Genomic DNA, 19534 nt, shown 5'->3' with positions numbered 1-19534 from the left:
AGAAGTGGGGGTGTGAAGAAGAAGGAAAAAGGAAAGGTGTTAGGACCATAGTTAGCTAAAACAAAAATGGCAAAAATAATTTGGTTTAGGATGGTAGATTTAAGATGGCAGAAAACAAAAAACAAAAACTCAAGATGAACGAACGGTGCACATTTTAAATGTTTAGATTTTTCAATTGTGAAACTAAAGAAAAGGGCAACATAGACCCATAAAATGAGGAAGAAAGCATTCTATTCTATTTTTTGGACATACCATGCTCTCTTTTTTTTTTTTGGGTAATAGACTTTCCATCATGCTGTAGTGATCTATTTCAATGGTAGGTGAGGGTTAGAACAATGGGTAACCCTCAATATTGAGTTGGATTTGGCAATATTGTATCAAAAAAATGACTTCACAACGTATTAGCTTCCTGTTTTGAGAGGAGAGACTAGTGGCCTATCTCCAATTTATTAGAGCTACACCTATGGAAACAGCAAAATCACTCAAATATACATAGATAAGAAATTAAATATTCACATGTCTTTTATGGAGGACAAAAGGGCGTTATATAAGTTGGAACTTGGATCGAAGATGAATTTTAGTCCCACATCGGCTACGCATGGAGAATCAAAGAAAAAGGCTTCTTATAAAATGGAATGAAAGAAACCATAGAGATCATACTTTGTTGGTCTTTGTGGTTGATGCATTGTTGTCACTTATGTGTAGTGACGAACAAAACCAACGAATTATTCATTAGAAGGGCAAAAAAGAAACACATTTTAAATGCATTGGTTTGGCCATACTCAGCCAAACAAGTATTTCTGTGTTCATTTGGGAAGAGTCCGGAGGTACATATTTGGCTAGGGCTATGCCATATCTTGGCTCTAGGTATGTTTATCTATTTCTTATTAATGCTGCCTTTTTATGCAATAGATGATATTATTTTGGTTATTTGCATTGCCCCTTTATGCCCTAGATGACGTCATTTAGTTTATTTTCTTATCGTTTAGTGACAAGTCTTTCTAAACAGCTACAATCTGTTTAGTGATTCATAGATTTATTGTGCATCCATTTACTATTATATGATGGAACATTTGTGTAGTTTGTTAGAAAATTCCTGGGTTTGAGTATTGAGGGTGATCACTTCATGTAAAAGCGCCAAAGGTTAGGATCGTCTCCAAACTTATCCATCCCAGGACCCCACATAGGCAGGATTGATACTGGGTAATTGCCCTTTTTATTATTCTAGCAAGGTCTTGTTCATTAACATTTTGTGTTGTGTTGTGTTGATGTGTTCTTTTTTTTTTTTTTCTTCTATTATTATTATTTTTTTCTTTGTATGGATCTTTAGCCGACCCCATTTAATTGGGACAATACTTTATTGTTGTTGTGAGATGATGATGCTGTTTTTGTTGTTGTTCCGTTTTAATCCCATTGGCTTTTAACTATTCTTCTTTAATTTCAACAGTATTGATATTGTATAAGCATGTTACTTTTATCTGTTGACGGTACTATATGTCACATTGAAAATGTTATGATGTTTTCGTCCATGTATTAGGGCGCAGCAAGTACATTTACAACAAGAAGTGACCTATCCAATTGTGTTGTAAGTTGGTTTGAATGTTTTTTTATCATTGTCTGCTATCTTGTTTATGTAGTTCTAATAAACTTTATTCTTGATTTGTCCAACACAGGGATGTTCAAAACTAGTCTATCCAAGAATGAAATTTAAAGTTCCTTCAAAATTTAAATGTACAAAGAACACTTCGGTTAGGCAGCAAAAATATATTAAATTTATGGAGGAAAGCCACCATCGGATCAATGATTTACCAGGTTGGTTTCGTTAGAACCAAAGAGTGCTATTAGCAGCCCATGTCTCATTATTTTTTGGTATTTCACTTATTTATTTGTTTGTGTGTGTTTGCATGTGTGCATGCGCGTGTGCGCGTATGTATGTGTGTTATGCAAGCTTCCTATTTTTTTTTTGGATGGGTGTTTTTGGGTCCCTGGATCTTTCTCCAAGAAGATAGTCTCTAATTATGAGTGCTTTCCTTCAGAGGGATCACATAACATCAGGTTTTTTCACATTTCCAGCTGGGCATCTGTCTGTCTGCCAAGGAAGGAAGGTGGGTGGATTTTTAGCAGTGTGAAAGAAGTGAACAAAGTAGGTCAAATGAACCGCATCTAGAAAGTTGCAGAGAGGACAAACTTAAGATGGAGGATTGATTTTTTACATCCATTTTTGGTTCACTCTAGAGTTCTCTTGCCTTTAGATCCATAACTCTACTACTGAATCTCTATTTGACTTCATTTCCCTTTTCATGAATAAGTTATGCATTCCTCATGACAAGGGATCTTCGCCTCAAGAAGTGGGTGGTTCTCAGTTTGACTCCTCTTATCTCCTTGGGGTCACTCACACTGAGTGTTTAGTGCTCTTCACTGCTTTCAACGAAAGTTGAATGATTGTCCATACGGTTGTGGGGTCAGTATGGGTCTGCGGGACTAGTCAAGCCGAAGGCCTGGATATCCGTCGTTAGCAAAAAGAAAAAACACTTAATGCCTGTTCTATTGCCCCTTTTACAACATAATTTCCATAATTTTGGTAACTAATTGCAAAATTTTCCCCATTTTGGCAGGTTTTTATTTGCTTTATAGCCTCCTTCTGTTGATTTCCCTTCAAGTGGTGTCCAAATCAGAGCAGCAGAATTTTTTTCTTCCTTGGATGAATCTGCATTTCGAGAGTGAAACGCTCAGGAAGCTCTGAGTGGATATCAATGGATACTGCCTTGGAGTACTTTCTCAAGCTTGGTGAAGAAAACCATTATGCAAAGTTTCTCAATATTGAGCACAAATGCCACTTAATGCAGCTGAATTCTGGTTTCTTGAATCAAGTTTTAGTTGGTGCTTTAGAGAAGTTTTTCGTGACATTCAGAACCTAATCTATCAGTATTCCAGTAAGGGCAATTCACGGTTGGACATGGTAAAGGCTAGAAGCAATGCTAATCTTTTGAAACTTTCTTGGCAAATCCTATGCTTGGTTTGCAGCATCCTTCAGTTCCAATATCTTTCAGATTTCCCAAAAGGCTTTCTTATTTTACGTGGAATTATCATAAGGCTTATGAAACCTTTGTACATAATGAATCTAAAGTTATATGTGCTGGAGTTGAAATTTCTTTCCTTGATAGCCTGAACCCGTTAGCATGTTAAGATAATTCTTTTGGTGAGAATGCGGATCTTCCTGGTACTTCGACAAGAAAGCTTATGTTTTATATGTGAGATCTCTACCTTGCTTATGATGGAAGAACAGTGAGAAGTGCTTATGGGAATCAGCTTTGCTTGAACTATTAGGAAAAGGCAGCGTCAATGTATACATCAACACTCTCTTGCATGTACACATCAAGATCCCATGGTCCTTGCATGTAGAATTGATGCAGCATTTTCTTCTCATGGCACCAATGGAGGGGCAGCATCAATATATACTATTTCTTGCAATGTTGGGAAATAATCCTGCAATTTGTACATCCTACGAATCAATTAATTGGAAGACCGAAGCTAAGAAAAAAGCCTTCTCATGATTCATGAAACGCAAGGGTAGTTGTGTAACTTTGTTTCTTTTCTTACCTTTTAGTATTCTTTTACTAATACAATACACGGGGTCAACGATACGACAGCTCCATAAGAGTATAAAAAATCCTTCTACCGAAAAACAGTTAAGGCAAATCACATGTGAGAATTTTCTTTTAGGTAGAATCCCATGTGGGAATTCAATTAAAAAGTGTATATCATTGAAGTGTCAGATAACGTTCATAGACTAGACCATATATTTAAGACAAAATTTTCTTACACGACTTGGTAGTCCTGATGTGATCCGTCACTCTTCTCATATATCTCTTCCATATTTTAGGAGTACATGTCGATCAGGTTCTCGAACCATTCTGATACGGTTTGATCCACACAGAGAAATCCTTCACAGGGTTTTTATTTGGGTGGATTCCATCTGTAGGGACTTAATCCGCTCTCCTATTTTAAGGCGTCTATGGAGCTATCGTGGGTTCAGGAAACTCTGTCCAAATAAGTATTTTTTTAGCTTTCACAGGAAATGAATGTGTGATACGACGCAACAACAACAACATTGTCATTTGCGTTTAATTCGTCATCGATGTCGTCACTTTCTGTCATTTTCATATGTTTAGGATTGATGGGGCTGACCTGGTGACTCAACAATCAACTTTCAATCTTCCACGGCCTTAATGGAATACCATTCAGCACATCCTTTGTGAGATCATCTCGATCCCAAATTGGGTTCAGTTGGGCAATCAATTTAAATGCATCAAACTCTAATCTATATTGATTTAAGGAATTACTCAGGAGGGGTTGAGCCAATTATATTTCATCAATTCAACTCTTCTCCTTCATTCTTTGCTTTCTTGGCCTTTTGATTTAGAACTTCATTGTTCATCATAGCAGAAAGGATTAGTTGCAGGGCTTCCAAAATGGAAGAAGAGAGTCAGTTGTTGGCTATGCAAATGGTGAGTGCTTCTGTCCTGCCCATGGTACTGAAAGCAGCCAGTGAGCTCCAGGTGTTCGACATAATAGCCCAATCAGGTCCCGGCGCATCACTCTCCCCTCTAGACATTGTGTCTCGGCTCCCCACTAAGAACCCACACGCATCTCGTCTGCTCGACCTTATGCTGCGTCTTCTGGCTTCTCACTCTCTTCTCACTTGCACCCAACTCAACCATGACCACAGGGTCTATGGCCTCACACCTGCCTCCAAACTCTTTGTCAAGAACCAGGATGGAGCTTCTTTGGCCCCCTTGTTGCATCTTATCCAGGACCACGCCTTAGTCACTAGCTGGTATGGTATTACATTATCCATATATATATGTTATGGTTCTGTTTATTTCTTATCATGTAAGTGATTGCCTGAAATAAAAATTTCAATTCAAAACTTGCAAATTTCCATTTACATGATTTTAATCTTTTAAGTTTTCTTGTTATATGATTACTTTTCAATCATCAATCACAACCATATGTTGTCATATTGATTCACTTTTTATAGGTACCACTTAAAAGATGCAGTTCTGGAAGGTGGTGAGCTTCCATTTTATAAGGCCCATGGAGAGAATGTTGTGGACTACCTTGGGAAGAACCCTGAACTAAGTGAGGTTTTCAGAAACTCGATGTTTGAGTACAATATCCTCTTCATGAAGAAAGTTCTAGACACATACAAAGGGTTCGAAGGTCTGCAAGTGCTGGTTGATGTAGGAGGAGGGACTGGACAAATCCTCAACATGATCATCTCCAAATATCCATCCATCAAGGGCATCAACTTTGATTTGCCTCATGTCATAGAAAGAGCACCCCCTTGTTCAGGTATGACAAACTACATGATAGCTCTCAAACTTCATCTCCACTTTCTCGGCCATGTTGGTAGCATTCCACCTTAATTTTTTATATCAAGATCAATTAGGCTCCATTTTGTTTTTGTTTCCTGGTAAAAACTGCTTAACAGAAAAATTTTGGAATTTAGGTTTTGTACTTATTTCCTTTTAAATTTGATTAAACCTTTTATTTATTAATTTTCTTTCTTCTTAATAAGTATCTTTAAAGGAATAGAATCATTCTGTTGTAGGCGTGGAACATGTTGGAGGAGATATGTTTACAAATATTCCAAAAGGGGATGCCATTTTCATGAAGGTAATTAAGACCTATGCTGCTCAAAGAGAATTCTAAATTTATTGCAAGCTTATCCAGAGAGATAATCCTGCCCATCTTTACGCTTCATGTATGAAAAATCAATGGAAAATGTGGTGTTGTACTTTATATTGTGGTCCTAAAAGTTCATGTATGGAAAATCAAGCTTAGACCCTTTAATTCCTTGGTGTACAGAAATTACTTCTTAGTTCTATCTTCACTAATTTTTCGGATATATCCCCAAATTTGAATTGCAGTCTATAATTCACGGTTGGAGCGATGAACAGTGCTTGAAGTTACTAAAAAATTGCTATGAAGCATTACCAGGTTATGGAAAGGTGATTATTGTGGAGTTGATTGCTTCAACCTCCCAAGAGACAAGTGTTGCTGCTAAAGGAATCTTGCAAATGGAAATGTACATGACAAATATGAACCCTAAAGGAAAAGAGAGGACAGAAGAAGAATTTACTACTTTGGCAAGAGAAGCTGGATTTTCTGGTATTAACGTAGCGTGTTGTGCTTACACATTCTCGGTCATAGAATTTTATAAATAGATGTAAGAGTTGCCACTTAATGCTTGTGACTGTCACTATGAATTTTATACTATTGCCTTCTAGCTGTCAATATTTTGTTTGAAAACTAATATTCATAAACAATAGAGAGAAATACATTCAATGTAAGCATATTAATGCATAAGCAATCTAAAATAAGTATAGTCTGTCAAAGGTGGAAGTATTACTATAAAGTTTAGTTTTGGCTTGCTGAGTTTTAAAATCATATCTAACAGAAGATAATTTATGCGACAGAGTGAGATGAACTCTGGCAAAAAACGCTCGCACAACTTGTAAATTAGCTGTGAAAGTAATTTATACTACAGGTCCTTTTTTTTTTTTTTTTTTTTTTTTTCTTCTCCTTAAACAAATTTGTAAGTTCTGATTCTATTTGTGGCCCTTCAATCAAATTAAAGAGATAAACCTCAAACCCATCTGCAATCATTAGATTATATAACTCTACACCCAACAGCTTGCATAAAAGACATCACTCAACACCTTACCATTAAATTCCCACATGCATCACTTGTCAATGGGTTCCTTCAATAAAGACTCCTCATATCTTCAATTGTTCTCCAAAACTAACTTAACACACTAAGATAAGAGAGTATAGCAATTGTTGGTGTTCATTTTAGACCAAGAGTTCACACAGCTTTCCACTTTTTCTGTGCCGACAAACAAGACACATATTTGTCCCAGAGATTACATGCTATAATTTTTCTTGTTGCATAAATTTGTCTCCAAGGAGGGGTTGTGGTTTTATCAGTAGATGAGAAATGGTTAGCCAAAGCCAAAGGGGAGGGGTTTTGAATCTTCCAAACATTTCCTACCACATAAATCAGGATGCTGGTGTTTTTCCTGAACACAGTGGCTATAGCAATTATCATAGCAGCCCCTGAAATCAGAGGCTGCAGTGGTTTCCCCTGCAAGAAACCCAAACACCATAAACATCACATTGAATGCCTTCACTTTCCCAATGTTGTACAAAGCAGGCAGTTAGATCAATCAAAACATTTGAGGTCGAGCTTCTGGCACAATGGTTAAGTTGCACCATTGCAATATGTTGGTCACAGGTTCAATACAGCTTCTTCTGTGAAGCAGGGGGTAAGGCTGCATACATTTGTCCCTCCCAGACCGTGCAATAGCAGGAGCCTCGTGCATTGGGTTGCTTTTTTATATTCTTTATGACAAGGGGAATATGGATAGAATTATTTCAGCTTGTATACAGGTCTAATTCTAATTTAATAAAGCAAAGCTTTTGTATGAACAATTCCCATATATAACAGATTGAACTCCAAAAGCTTCATCCCAGAGACCTGATGATAGAGTATTGTATCAAAAGTAGTGAAACATATCTTTATATTTATATTTGATCCTTTAAAACTCAGGCTCTGTTTTCCTGACTGAAGGCACAACAACAGAATTGCTACGATAGAGGAGATCACCTGGATAACTTTAATGAACTCAGGATGCAACTCCTTATGACAGCACTAGTATCCAGAATCTTCAATTAAACTGAATGAATTCTAATTACTCCCTTAAATGCAACACCATTCTTCGAGTAGTATGTATTTTAAGGCAACAAATGTCTAGCAACCTTGGCAGTATCTGCAAAAACATATGAAGCATTCAGGGATCAATACAAAGCTAACAAGGATTAAAGTATCGGTATTGGTCACTGTATCGGTCGGCTAAATTTAAGATATGTATTGGAGGGTATCATATTGTATTGTATCAAAGATACGCTAAGATATGCTAAAAATCAAGGATTAAAGTATCGGCATTGATCGCTATATTGGTTGACTAAATTTAGGATACGTATCGATACCCCTGGGCGCAAGATCGCAATGGATTTCAAGAGCAGAAAATTATTGGCCCAAGTTACATATATTTTCACCACGGCAATGAACCTTCTTTTTTTTTTTTTTTTTTTTCGAGGTTGAATGAGATGAGATGTTAAGACTTTAAAGCTAACTCATGTAATGACACCAAACATGATTAATGAAATTGCAGGGAACAATTCTTCCGGTTGATACTTTTTAGCATCATTTGGAACAGAACACATAGATAGATGTTGGAGCATCAACCACCATCCCGCATTAGAGAAGTGGATCGGATTTGCCGATTTGGGCCTGTAGTAATAATATGATGAACAATAATTAAATGATAATAAAAGACTTGGGAAAATGAACGATCGTGTGGCCCCAGCATCAGCGTGAGGACCAATGAGGAAACACACATGGGGATCAATCTGGGATGGGTTTTTTGGGTTTCACAGGGCGGGAGCATCATTTCGCCACACTCTATGTCTGACATAGGGGTTGTGCGACTAAGGAGCATTCGTTTTTTACCCTATAATACTTTTACATTTCTTAAGGAATGAGTAGTATTTGAGTACCATTCATGTCTTTCAGTAGGAACCCCTACTCAAAGAATGATTTCATGGCTTGGCAAACATCATGGCCCACAATATCCCAATAAGATTGGAAGAAAATTCAAGACATACCACCAGGTCCAGGAACATTTAGGGGGGCTTCATACTAAAAACTGCATCTCTTAATTCATCATCTGAAATGGAAAAACAAAGCTCTCTGTTCATTTCTGCTGTAAACTTTTGAGTGATATATTGAAGTGCCTGCTCAAGGTAATTTGATCCCTCAGATGTGTACAGGTAAAGGTAGTGATTGAAGATCTCCGTGTCAATCTCTTCCTCTTTCTCAGGCCATATTCCACTATCAAAATTTACCTTTAGATTCTTGTTTTCACTTCTCCTTTCTAGAGTAGTGGCATGAAAAAAGCCAGTGTTTCTTTCCCACAATACAACCATTATATATGTGATTTCTGTTTCCAATGAGTTTCTTGTTGATCAAGAAGGGTCTTTAGTTCTTGTTGAGATGCTTACTCCATATATACAAGATGAGGGTGTCAACCAATGGATTGAATATGATGGAGTTCCTTCATTATCAACATCTGGGGCTTGGATCTTCTTCCATTCATTTATGATGCCCAATTGTTTTTAAATGTTTCCTTATATCATAGGGCTCCATCTAGCTTCTGCCTCCCTTATCCCATCTCTAGTTGGATAAGGTATAATAGGGTCCATGTGATCCCATATCCATAGGGGTACATACGTCAACAAATTTGATAGTTGGCCTTCACTCTTCCACCTTGTTTTTCAGTTCCACATAATCTCATTAAATTCACCACATAATAACTATGGGTATAAGATTTGTGTTCCCATAGACACCAGATGCTAGGGTTGCAAATTTGAAGTTGTTGATGTGAACCTACCTTGGCCCACCTAGAGCCCGAATAGAACATGGGCTAAGATTTATGGCTCTGAGTTAGGGTTTGATTGGGTTAGGGTTGAGGCCTCGGGTTTAGTCTGGCCCTAATTTTGACCCTGATTTTATACAATGATCAATAGAAACCTTTTGTACTCAGTTGGGTGTTTTCCCGCAACAAAGGTATTCTGCCTCCCCTTAAATTGTAGAACCTTCTGTACTCAGTTGAGCGATTCCCCACAGCAAAGGTACTCTGACTCTCCTCTGTTCTCTCCCAGTCTTTATTCTTAACCCATTTATTACTCAATAGTTACATATTTCAATGATCAACCACATGTTAGATCTCTTATCACGCTCACTCTATTTCAGGCCCCGTTTGTTTAGAGGGGAGTTTGGGGTGGAAATGTCTGACTACTGGGTCCCACATGTTGGTGGGGTTAAAGGCTAAGAAAGTAAAGTTGGAGGAAAGTTGGGCTTTCCCACCCCAACCTTGTTTGATTAGCACATAGTTGTGAGAGAGAGATAACAGAAGAATGAAGAAAGAGAGTCATTAATTGCAATGACTTTCCACCCCACAAAGTCCCACAAATTTGGTAGGACTTTGGAAGGGGATGGGGTGAAAGTCACATTAGCAAACAGGAAATCTCATCTCCGAACGTTGTCTAGAGTATTTTCCACTCTAATATATCCAAACACATGACTTTACCATGCTTTTGGAAAAATAAGTACAACTCTCCCAACCCTTAAATCCCACTTTAATGGTCCTTTTGTTTAGGGGGTTTAAATGGGGTGGAATTTAAGGGGTGGGATAGTTATACAAACTATTCCACCCCTACAAGATTTTAGTTGTTTGTTTAATAGGGGTGGGATTTTAAGGAGACATAGCAATAATCCCTGTCGGCCCACGTGGACAGCGAATTCTCCCACCCCAACACTCACCAAAGTCTGGTGGGACTTTCATGGGGACTTTGGAAAAAAATTGCTGGATTTTGTGGAGAGCTGCCTAACCATCGGACAACGTTGATATTGCAGCCGCAAACCTAACTCTTCTCTATCACTCCCAATTCGATCAGTTTCGAAACTTCAGAAAATGGCCTTGACCGAATTGGGTGCAGCCGCAAACTTCCATCCTGATCCTAAACCTACAAATCTAACTCTTCTCGATCAATTTTAGAACTTCAGAAAATGGCCTTCGACGAATTGGGTGCAGCTGCAAACCTCCATCGTCCCACCACCACCGTAAACCTCCATTCTAATCCTGAACTTGCGAAACTAACTCTTCTCGATCACTCCCAATTCGATCAGTTTCAGAACTTCATAAAATGGCCTTTAACGAATTGGGTCTTTTCACTCATGATCTCTACTCTTTCACTCTCATTTTCTTTTCTATTTACAAATTACAACTATCCCTCTTTCTTATGTTTTTTGAAGATAGTCCATGTTATATCCGTGCCCTAAAATCCCTATTTTTAATTGTACAGATGAGGCACCGGAGGATATTAGTACTGATGAATATTGAGTAGCAGCCGTATTTTTCCGGGAAGGGAAGGATGACCCCACTTGCACCTGCTACTCATGCCTAAAAAATTGGACGGGGTTTCAGGCGAAGAAGAAAATGTTAGTTAAGCCCTCACACTTCACGAGAAGATCCCCGAACCTTAAAAGTGAAAATGCTAGCCAAAACCGGGTTATTTGATCGTGGAAACCGTACCCTCGCACCCGTGCACCTCAAACCACCTTCATTGGTTGGTACCACTTATTGGGTAATGGATTTATGTATTGGGTCACCCTAAGATGGGCCCGTTAGTGCCAAATAATGAGTTAACCCAGTAATGGGTGAAAACCCATTTTTCTCCCAAACAGGCCTTAGTAATTAAGTGACTATAAATAAACTATTACCATTCATTCTCCACCTACCAAAGTAAAAGCAAAGAGAAGGAGAAAGAGAAAGAAGGAGAAGGAGAAGGAGAGCAAGGAAGGAAGAGGAAGGGAGGAGCAAGGGTTTCCTACCAACTAAGGTAAACTCCACTCACTCTAAGTCTCTAACTCCACGTGCTAGGCTCTCTCTCTCTCCCATTTCCCCTCTTTTGAGCAAAGAGAGATCGCCCCAACTGAATCCCACCTCTCCACTCTCTAAACTTACAAATAGAAAAGGGCATTTAGTGTAGGAAACTTACCTTAGCAAAATCATGGGTTCATTTCAAGTTTATAAACCCTCCTTTAAGAAACCTTCATCAAAAGACCCAATTTGGGCAACACAAAACCTAGAAATGGAAAAAATTACTAAAACTCACTTTCCCGCTTGTTAAAACTACAAATTGGGAGAGGGGTTTAGTGTAAGAGACTTATCCTAGCAAGATTAATGGATCAATTTGAGTCAGTGAACCCTCCCTAGTGAAATCCTCAATTTGGGTAACAAAAACCCTAGAAAATGTGGGTTTTACCCAAACAATCTATACCCCACCATTCAAACCCGAAATTGGGTTAGGGAAAATGAAATTAAATACATGTATAGTAGATTGGGGTGACCACATAAGTCATTGGTGGTCACTACCTACACCTTCAATCGAAATTCCCTAATTTAGCTTAGTCGCAACTAGAACTTTGGGAATTGGGATGCATTGTGTAAATCTATCTTAATTAAATCATTAATTACACCTAATCTAAGCTAATTAAGGTGGTTGAACATACCCCACATGTGAATTTGCCCCATAGTCATAAAACCCTCAATTTGAGAATGATTTCAAAGAAAAGAAAAATAGGAAATGAAGCTAGAACATATGCCTAGGAACTCATTCCTCTATGAGTGATTTATTTCTTAAAACTCTTATGTATCCTAGGAGTATAACCAAGAGGTGACGAGACACGGCGCGAGGCCATCGGTTGTCCATCATCACCTAGGACTCGAGGTGAGGGGATTTGTGTGATTTTATTTTGATGAAATGTTATGTTACGATGCATATGTGGATGAACATGTTAATTGCATATTATAAACTTGTTACTTGTGTTGGATGTGTATGTTTCATAATGATATGAGTTGTGAATGGATTGTGTGTGTGTGACTGGGATGCAGGGTAGCCGAAGGTTGGTTCCGGCACTACATGCCCATGGTTTGTGAGTGTGTGGTACAGGGTAGCCGAAGATTGATTCTAGCACTATATGACCACGGGGTGTGTGAGTGTGATTGTAATGTGGTGTGGCATGGTAGAATGCATTGGGCTAGGATAACTACCCTAGTGCTACAACCCTTGCCAATAGAGGTTTATGTATTGGTTAATCCTACCATCCAACGGATCGAGATTGGGGACAATTTCCGATGACCGAGGTGAGGGGGTACTGGCGTTGTGACTAACCCACACGCGATGTTGGATTCGGTGGTGGGTATGCCCTACATGCGATGTTGAATTCGTTGTAGTGGTATTATGAGGGATTATTAATAGGGGCTTACCAGGTACAGAAAAAATCATGTAAGGACCGGTATGCTTCTGACTCGCAACTAGCTTGTATCCTTGGGGATTAATAACAGATATTCGTGACTGGGGATACTGCCTATGTTGTAGTAGCACTAATACCCATTATGGACTTAGAAATTGTTGCTTGGAATTATTTGATAATAAATGGATCATGTCATTGCATTCATATAATTTCATTCATATTGATGTGGTTGGGCATGGATATTCATATTATTGCATTTTCTTATATTGTTATGATTGCTTATGTGTGTTACCCCTCACTAGGCTTCGTGGAAGCTCACCCCTATTGTTACCCCTTTTTAGATGTTGATTCAGGTAACCCTTCAGAAACTGTGATTAAGGATCCATCTCTCTACAGAGGTGACCTCTGGGATGAGAAGTTGGTTACACACGAGGACGGATGCGTGTGTGATGACTGTGCATTTGGAATACGCTAAAGATGGGAGTATCATTTTCTCTTTTTTATTCTTTTGTACTTAGTAGAGGTAGCCCTAGGGGCATAATTGTAATTGATATTTCACTGCGAAAATATTTTGTTAAATATGATAAATACTGTTAGACTCCACCAGTTATGTATATTTGACTTTTATTATTATCTTGTGATCTAGAATCATTTCATAATTTTATGCACTTAAAGTACTGCATCGTGGATCCTGGATGGATTGTGGACACGTGCGCGTGTCCATGTCACTAGCCTTCAGGTGAGTGGAGGCAGGGTGTGACAGTCCAAAACCCTGCAATCGCTTCTTCTACCACATGAAATCTCAACTTCTAAAACAAGAAAACGAAGAAGAGGAAGAAGAGGAAGAAGAGGAAGAGAAACTCAAAAACAAAAAACCCCAATTATGTCCTTAAATTAAAGAAACCAATAATTTCATAATGGTTTTCACCATTTTTCTTACAAATACAGGAAAAAAAATGGCCTTTCTAGCTTTAGCATTTTGAAGTCTCTTTTGTCCATAGTGAAGGGGGTTAGTGGTACAGGTGTTGCATTGCTTGAAAACATGGCTGTTTGCAATAAAATTTTCCTTGCTTATTTAGGGGGGATTCAACAACTAGGATCATCTGGGTTGAGGATTTTGATTTTGTCCATTACCTTAATGACTAAATTGTAACCATTCACGAGAGAACGAGCATAATAGACCTTTGCAAAGCTGCCTAGGCCAAGTAGATTCCATGGTGCTGTTGAGGATAGACGCTCCTAGGGTAGAAATATCAACTTTACCTCATCTTTACTTTCCTTATCTCTCACTTCACATGGATCCTGACATCAATCCCACCCCCAACTCCCCTCTAAACAAAAAGGGTTAATAAATTTTCAAGGTTTCTACCAAAAAAAAAAATTGAATTTTCAAGATATTGTAGGCCCAAATGAGCTTATACTTCATGGAACAAAATATCGGTGGTGCTTGAAACTCTCAAATCTCGGTAGAAACAAAATATTGGTGCCGTGCTTCGACACAAGCCTCTTAATTTGATGAGTGAATGAAAAAAATTGACTTAACTATAAGCACCTTACCTACGATGTAAAAAAATTAGTCAGATTTCCCCTAATTCGAAAAACTCGTTACTACTTACAATCCTGTCGGACTTCCGATTCTTTCCGGTGTAAAAAAGAAACTATGCTTCGATCTGTTTCTGAATTTCTGAGTGCTCAGGAGGAGAAATCGAAGCTAGAAGCCACTGGGAATCCTCTCTGCTTCTGGATTCTGGTAAGTTTCAATCAAGACTGAAGGTTCTTACTAGATTATCTTTCGATTAATGTTACCTATTTTCTGGAAAACTCTGTTTATAACAAGTGCTACAGATTCAACTAGTAGACATGCTATTTTTTTTTTCCGGAACAATATCATCCAAAGAATATCATCATCTCTTGCCTTGTGAATTCATGTGGATTGTCTTCCAAAGCTGCTACTTCAATGGCACAGAAGATCCGCATCGAGACCAAAAAAGACAGGAATCTGTCATTGAACTCTTACAAACAAATGGATTCATCAAAACCCACAATGCTAATCTGATAACAAAGTGCCCACTACTGCTTTTTGCCGATTCCGTCAAAAACCTTAAACCCGAGATTGAGTTCTTTAAATCTCTGGCCCTTTCAAGATCTGACCTTGTTAAGTTCCTTTCCTCAGACTAAGCCATCCTACTTGGAAGCTTGCAAGAGCAAATAATCCTAACCATAAATTTCCTCAAAACCTGCATTCACACCAACGAGAACCTCATCAGTGCTGTCAAGCAATCGAGCCGCGTTTTTGGTTCGAATGTAAGAGAATTTTGGAGCCCAACATTGAGTGCATGAAACATTTGACTCACTCTCACCTTCTTAACCTTATTACGTCTAATCATGTCTTTTTTTCCAAGGTTGTTAACTGTTTTATGGACAAAAATGTGCTTCAAAGTCATGAGTTCTCCATGAAGGTGGACAATGTTTTTCGTTTGCAGAAACTTCACTTGATTACCATTTTCCAAGACCACCTTCTTTTTGTTCTAACAGTTAAGAGTTCAAATAAGGGTTGAGTGCATTGAGGTTTAGTGGGCGCTTAAAATTATCATTTGCATTTTGTATTTAGCACGATCAGAAAAATGGGGATGGCTAATTTTTGTAAAGGTAGGGGAAGTTTCTTTATATTCTTATTTCCATATCGGATCCATGTAGCCGACCCCATTAAGTTGGGATAAGATTATGTTGTTGTTTGTTTGTTTATAGGGGAAGTGCGTGTAATTAAGGTGTAGTATAGGAGAGGTCTATGTACTTTACTCTTGATTTTTCTTGCTTCTGGTTAATTTTGTCGAACATTTGGTCTATGTTCTTCTAGGTTTCTATATTAAGGGCTTTCCATTTCGTCTGGATCATCTCTCCTTCTACTGCCTTCTGCACTGTATAGAGAGAGGTACTTAGCAGTTCTCATGTGTAACATTGGATGATGCATGATGTCAACGATCAACGCAATCTTATCCCTCTTACAAGGATGTAATAGCATGAAAAGGCTTCATAAGATCCATGCTGTAGTCCTTGTAAATGGTTACCAGGGGAACCTAGCCATTTCTGAAAAACTCCTTAACTTTTGTGCTATCTCAATCACAGGAAGCTTAGTGTACGCCCAACTTTTGTTCAATCAGATTACAAACCCACAAGTCTCAGCTTGGAATTCAATGATCAGAGGGTTTTCTCAGAGTCCAACTGCTTTGGAGGCAATTTTGTACTATAACCAAATGATGTTTGAAAGCCAATGTCGCCCTGATAACTTTACATTCTCGTTTGTGCTTAAGGCTTGTGAAAAAGCCAAGGTAGTGAAGAAATGTAGAGAGACCCATGGGTTGATAATTCGAAGTGGATATGAAGAAGATGTCGTTGTGTGCACAAACTTAATGAGATCCTATGCAGGGAATGTATCAATTAAAACTGCACAGTTGGTTTTTGACAGAATGATTGAGAAAGACTTGGTTTCTTGGAATGCCATGATTTCTTGCTACTCTCAGGCTGGTTTGCATGAGGAGACAATTAAGTTATACAATCAGATGAGAACTTTTGATGTTGGAGTTGATGCTTTCACCCTTGTTAGCCTTCTTTCCTCTTGTGCTCATGTTGGGGCACTGGATTTTGGAGTTGAGATGCATAGGCTTGCCAATGAAAATGGATTCGGGGACAATTTATTTGTGAGAAATGCTCTTATAGATATGTATGCCAAATGTGGCAGCTTAGATGGAGCTCGTCATGTTTTCTCTAGAATGCGAAGGTCGGACATATTTACTTGGAACTCCATGATAGTTGGTTTGGGAGTTCACGGTCATGGGGATGAGGCAATCATCCTTTTCAAGCAGATGTTGATGGCCAACATCCGGCCAAATCTAGTCACATTCTTGGGTTTGCTATGTGGCTGTAGTCATCAAGGTCTTGTTGAGGAAGGTGTTAAGTGTTTCCACATCATGACCTCTCATTTTAATCTGAAGCCTGGCATTAAGCATTATGGGTGCATGGTGGACCTATATGGACGTGCTGGAAAACTGGAGAAAGCACTTGAGATTATTAGGAGTTTGCCTGCTGGGGATGATCCAGTCTTGTGGCGAACCTTGCTTGGTGCCTGCAAGATTCATAAGAATGTGGAAATAGGAGAAGTTGCCATGAGCAACCTAGTTTGTCTTGAATCAGTGAATGCAGGGGACTGCGTACTTTTGGCTGGAATTTATGGTGAAGCCGGGGATCAAGAAGGTGTGGCAAGAATGAGAAAATTTATTAGAAGTCAAAGAATCCAGACAAGTCCAGGTTGGAGCTGGATTGAAGTTGATTATGAAGTCCATAGGTTTGTTGCGGATGATAAGTCACATGCTGAATCTGAAGAAATCTATGCAAAGCTGAAAAACATTATCTGTCAAGCAATCCAGGTTGGTTATGTGGAAGAAGAGTCTTTGATTCCAGTGCCTCCTTGTTCCTCCATGGAATGGTCAAAAAATTTGGGCTCCTATCATAGTGAGAAGTTAGCGATAGCTTTTGGGCTGGCAAGAACACCGCATGGAACACGGTTGCAGATTGTGAAAAATCTGAGGGTTTGTAGAGATTGCCATTCCTTCACAAAATTTGTATCAAAAGCTTTTAATAGAGAAATTATTGTCAGAGACCGAGTTCGATTTCACCACTTCAGGAATGGATTGTGTTCCTGCAAAGACTATTGGTGAAATTCCAAATGTTTGGCTTTCCGTCATAAATTTATTAACAGTTTGGATATTCATCAAGAAGGTGGTTTGCCAAAAAATCCCATATTGAGATTTCAAAGTCCCAGGATACATACTTCTACCGGCTGTCATTGCAGCCTTGCAGGTATGGTCCCTGTCTTCCCTTCTATTGGTTATGAGAATGACTTCTTTTTCTTTTTTAATTTTTTTTTTTTTTTTTGGGGGGTGGGTGGGGTATGGCGGGGACAAATGACTAATTGTGACATATTAACATTGTGATTGGATTGTTAGATCTAGTTGAAGTGTACAAGATGGAAACCCTACCTATGGTTAATGTTTCAAACTTCATTCTTCAGTTTGACTTTATTCATGAAATTATATCAGTTAATGTGCTTGCCTGTCCTTCTCTTCAGAATTTTTAGAACAGAAAACAATCAAACCAAAATTACAGGCACTCAATTCCGCTCTTTGATTGGAACTAAATCCCCTCAGTACATCAACCAATTAAACACTAGCACAATTACAAAGTATGTCGTAGTGGCCAAGTTCAAAACTTGAAATGGGAGCTGTGAGAGGTCTGCAAAAACTAAAATATGCCAAACGTGTTTAAAAGTTACAGTGTAAGTCACCAAAGAGAAACTCCCTGATCTAATCACACCAAAGAACTAGAGAAGAATCAGTCCTTTGTTCACCAATCTCTTCGCCACCCCCCCGTTGGCCTTCTCTTGGCCATTCTGTCAATTGCACAAAAGGTGAATGGTACTTAATCCACTGACAAATAGGGTATAATAGTCAAAACATACACTAACCAACCTCTGCATAGATCAGTCATTGTTTTGGCTATTTTGGTAAACCAATCTTTGATGTGGGCAATTTTTTCTTTCTTATTTTTTTTTTAGGTGAAGATGTGTGCAATTCAGTGGTATGAAAATTTGGTTGGATAAAGTAAATTGACAAGTACGAAGCATTATTACGGCAATATCATTAGATGCCTTTTCTACTCACTAAATTGATTGGGCAAGTCATCCGCTGGCAACACAGCTCTTTCTCTTTATTGCATTGTGGTGCTTTTGATGCGTTGAGCGTTAGAGATGTCCAGCAGAGACTCATTTTCTGCGAGATCCTGGTCGTGATCTTGCTTCCTCCACTATGGTTTTTGCAGTGTATGAACTCTCTCTCTCTCCCCCCTGCATTTTCTCAGTTCCATTAGGAAATAATTGTGATTTATTTCTTGATTGTTGTGTTGTAGGTTGAATTCTGCATTTGCTTGCTAAAGACGTTGATGGGTTACGTCCCGGGTATAATTTACGCCATCTATGTGATCGACCATCTGTTTTCTCGCAAAACTCTATCCAATGGGTGCTCCTTAAAAGAGTTTAAGATGACTATCAACTCATTATGGTACACTATGCCATGTCTGCTCAGTGAATTTTGTATGATTTGCCAGCCTAAAGAGAGCACAACTTGATCCTTTTTTTGATTTTGGGGCTGGAGGGTGAGAACAGAAAAGTTCTTACCAATGGAGAAAAATCTAAGCATCTCTATATATGCAAAAAAAGGTTTACTTGGTTGAATAACTGGACAAAGTTTAAAAGGGAAAGCCAAAATAACAAAACATTGGAAAGGGTTGGAAATGATTGCAGACCACTTCTATTTTATATTTTCTGATTTCAAATGCATGTTTATGTTCTTTGATGCAATATGTACAGATATATTTCAGGGTCCTTTAATTTGTATTTTTTTTTTTTTTTTTGGGGGGGGGGGGGGTTGTGGGGTGGGATGGGATGGGAGAGAAAGGCCATATGAAAATCTCTAGACTTCTCCTCCCATGCTGTATCATTTTGTGTAGAAATAAAGTATATCTTTCCTCATCCCC

The 19534-nt window shown here is 38.6% G+C and overlaps 2 protein-coding genes and 1 long non-coding RNA gene across 3 annotated transcripts; all 3 read left to right on the top strand.

Moving 5' to 3' along the window:
* Positions 1-3827: 3827 nt before the first annotated feature.
* Positions 3828-6417, top strand: LOC122057048 (caffeic acid 3-O-methyltransferase-like). The gene is made up of 4 exons (XM_042619040.1): positions 3828-4837; positions 5042-5355; positions 5615-5679; positions 5934-6417. The coding sequence occupies exons 1-4, from the start codon at positions 4473-4475 to the stop codon at positions 6228-6230; spliced, it is 1041 nt and encodes a 346-aa protein (XP_042474974.1). The 5' UTR covers positions 3828-4472; the 3' UTR covers positions 6231-6417.
* Positions 6418-11457: 5040 nt separating this feature from the next.
* Positions 11458-13579, top strand: LOC122057735. Its single transcript, XR_006133603.1, has 3 exons — positions 11458-11529; positions 12352-12420; positions 13288-13579. It is a non-coding gene; the product is annotated as an uncharacterized LOC122057735 (long non-coding RNA).
* An 810-nt stretch (positions 13580-14389) lies between these two features.
* Positions 14390-19292, top strand: LOC122057275 (pentatricopeptide repeat-containing protein At3g56550). The gene is made up of 4 exons (XM_042619326.1): positions 14390-14696; positions 15804-17803; positions 18558-18821; positions 18908-19292. The coding sequence occupies exon 2, from the start codon at positions 15916-15918 to the stop codon at positions 17659-17661; it is 1746 nt and encodes a 581-aa protein (XP_042475260.1). The 5' UTR covers positions 14390-14696; positions 15804-15915; the 3' UTR covers positions 17662-17803; positions 18558-18821; positions 18908-19292.
* The last annotated feature ends 242 nt before the right edge of the window (positions 19293-19534 follow it).

This window comes from Macadamia integrifolia, chromosome 12, assembly GCF_013358625.1.
Source record: "Macadamia integrifolia cultivar HAES 741 chromosome 12, SCU_Mint_v3, whole genome shotgun sequence".
Classification (NCBI taxonomy): Eukaryota; Viridiplantae; Streptophyta; class Magnoliopsida; order Proteales; family Proteaceae; genus Macadamia; species Macadamia integrifolia.
This window is presented reverse-complemented; position numbering and strand designations above follow the sequence as displayed.

What these genes read in the sequence shown, in the direction of transcription:
- LOC122057275 (XM_042619326.1), top strand. Translation starts at nt 15,916, where the DNA reads ATGATGTCAACGATCAACGCAATCTTATCCCTCTTACAAGGATGTAAT.
- LOC122057048 (XM_042619040.1), top strand. Translation starts at nt 4,473, where the DNA reads ATGGAAGAAGAGAGTCAGTTGTTGGCTATGCAAATGGTGAGTGCTTCT. An exon ending in AAGAGCACCCCCTTGTTCAG is followed by an intron (nt 5,356 to 5,614) that starts GTATGACAAACT and finishes ATTCTGTTGTAG; the next exon opens with GCGTGGAACATGTTGGAGGA. An exon ending in GGGATGCCATTTTCATGAAG is followed by an intron (nt 5,680 to 5,933) that starts GTAATTAAGACC and finishes TTTGAATTGCAG; the next exon opens with TCTATAATTCACGGTTGGAG.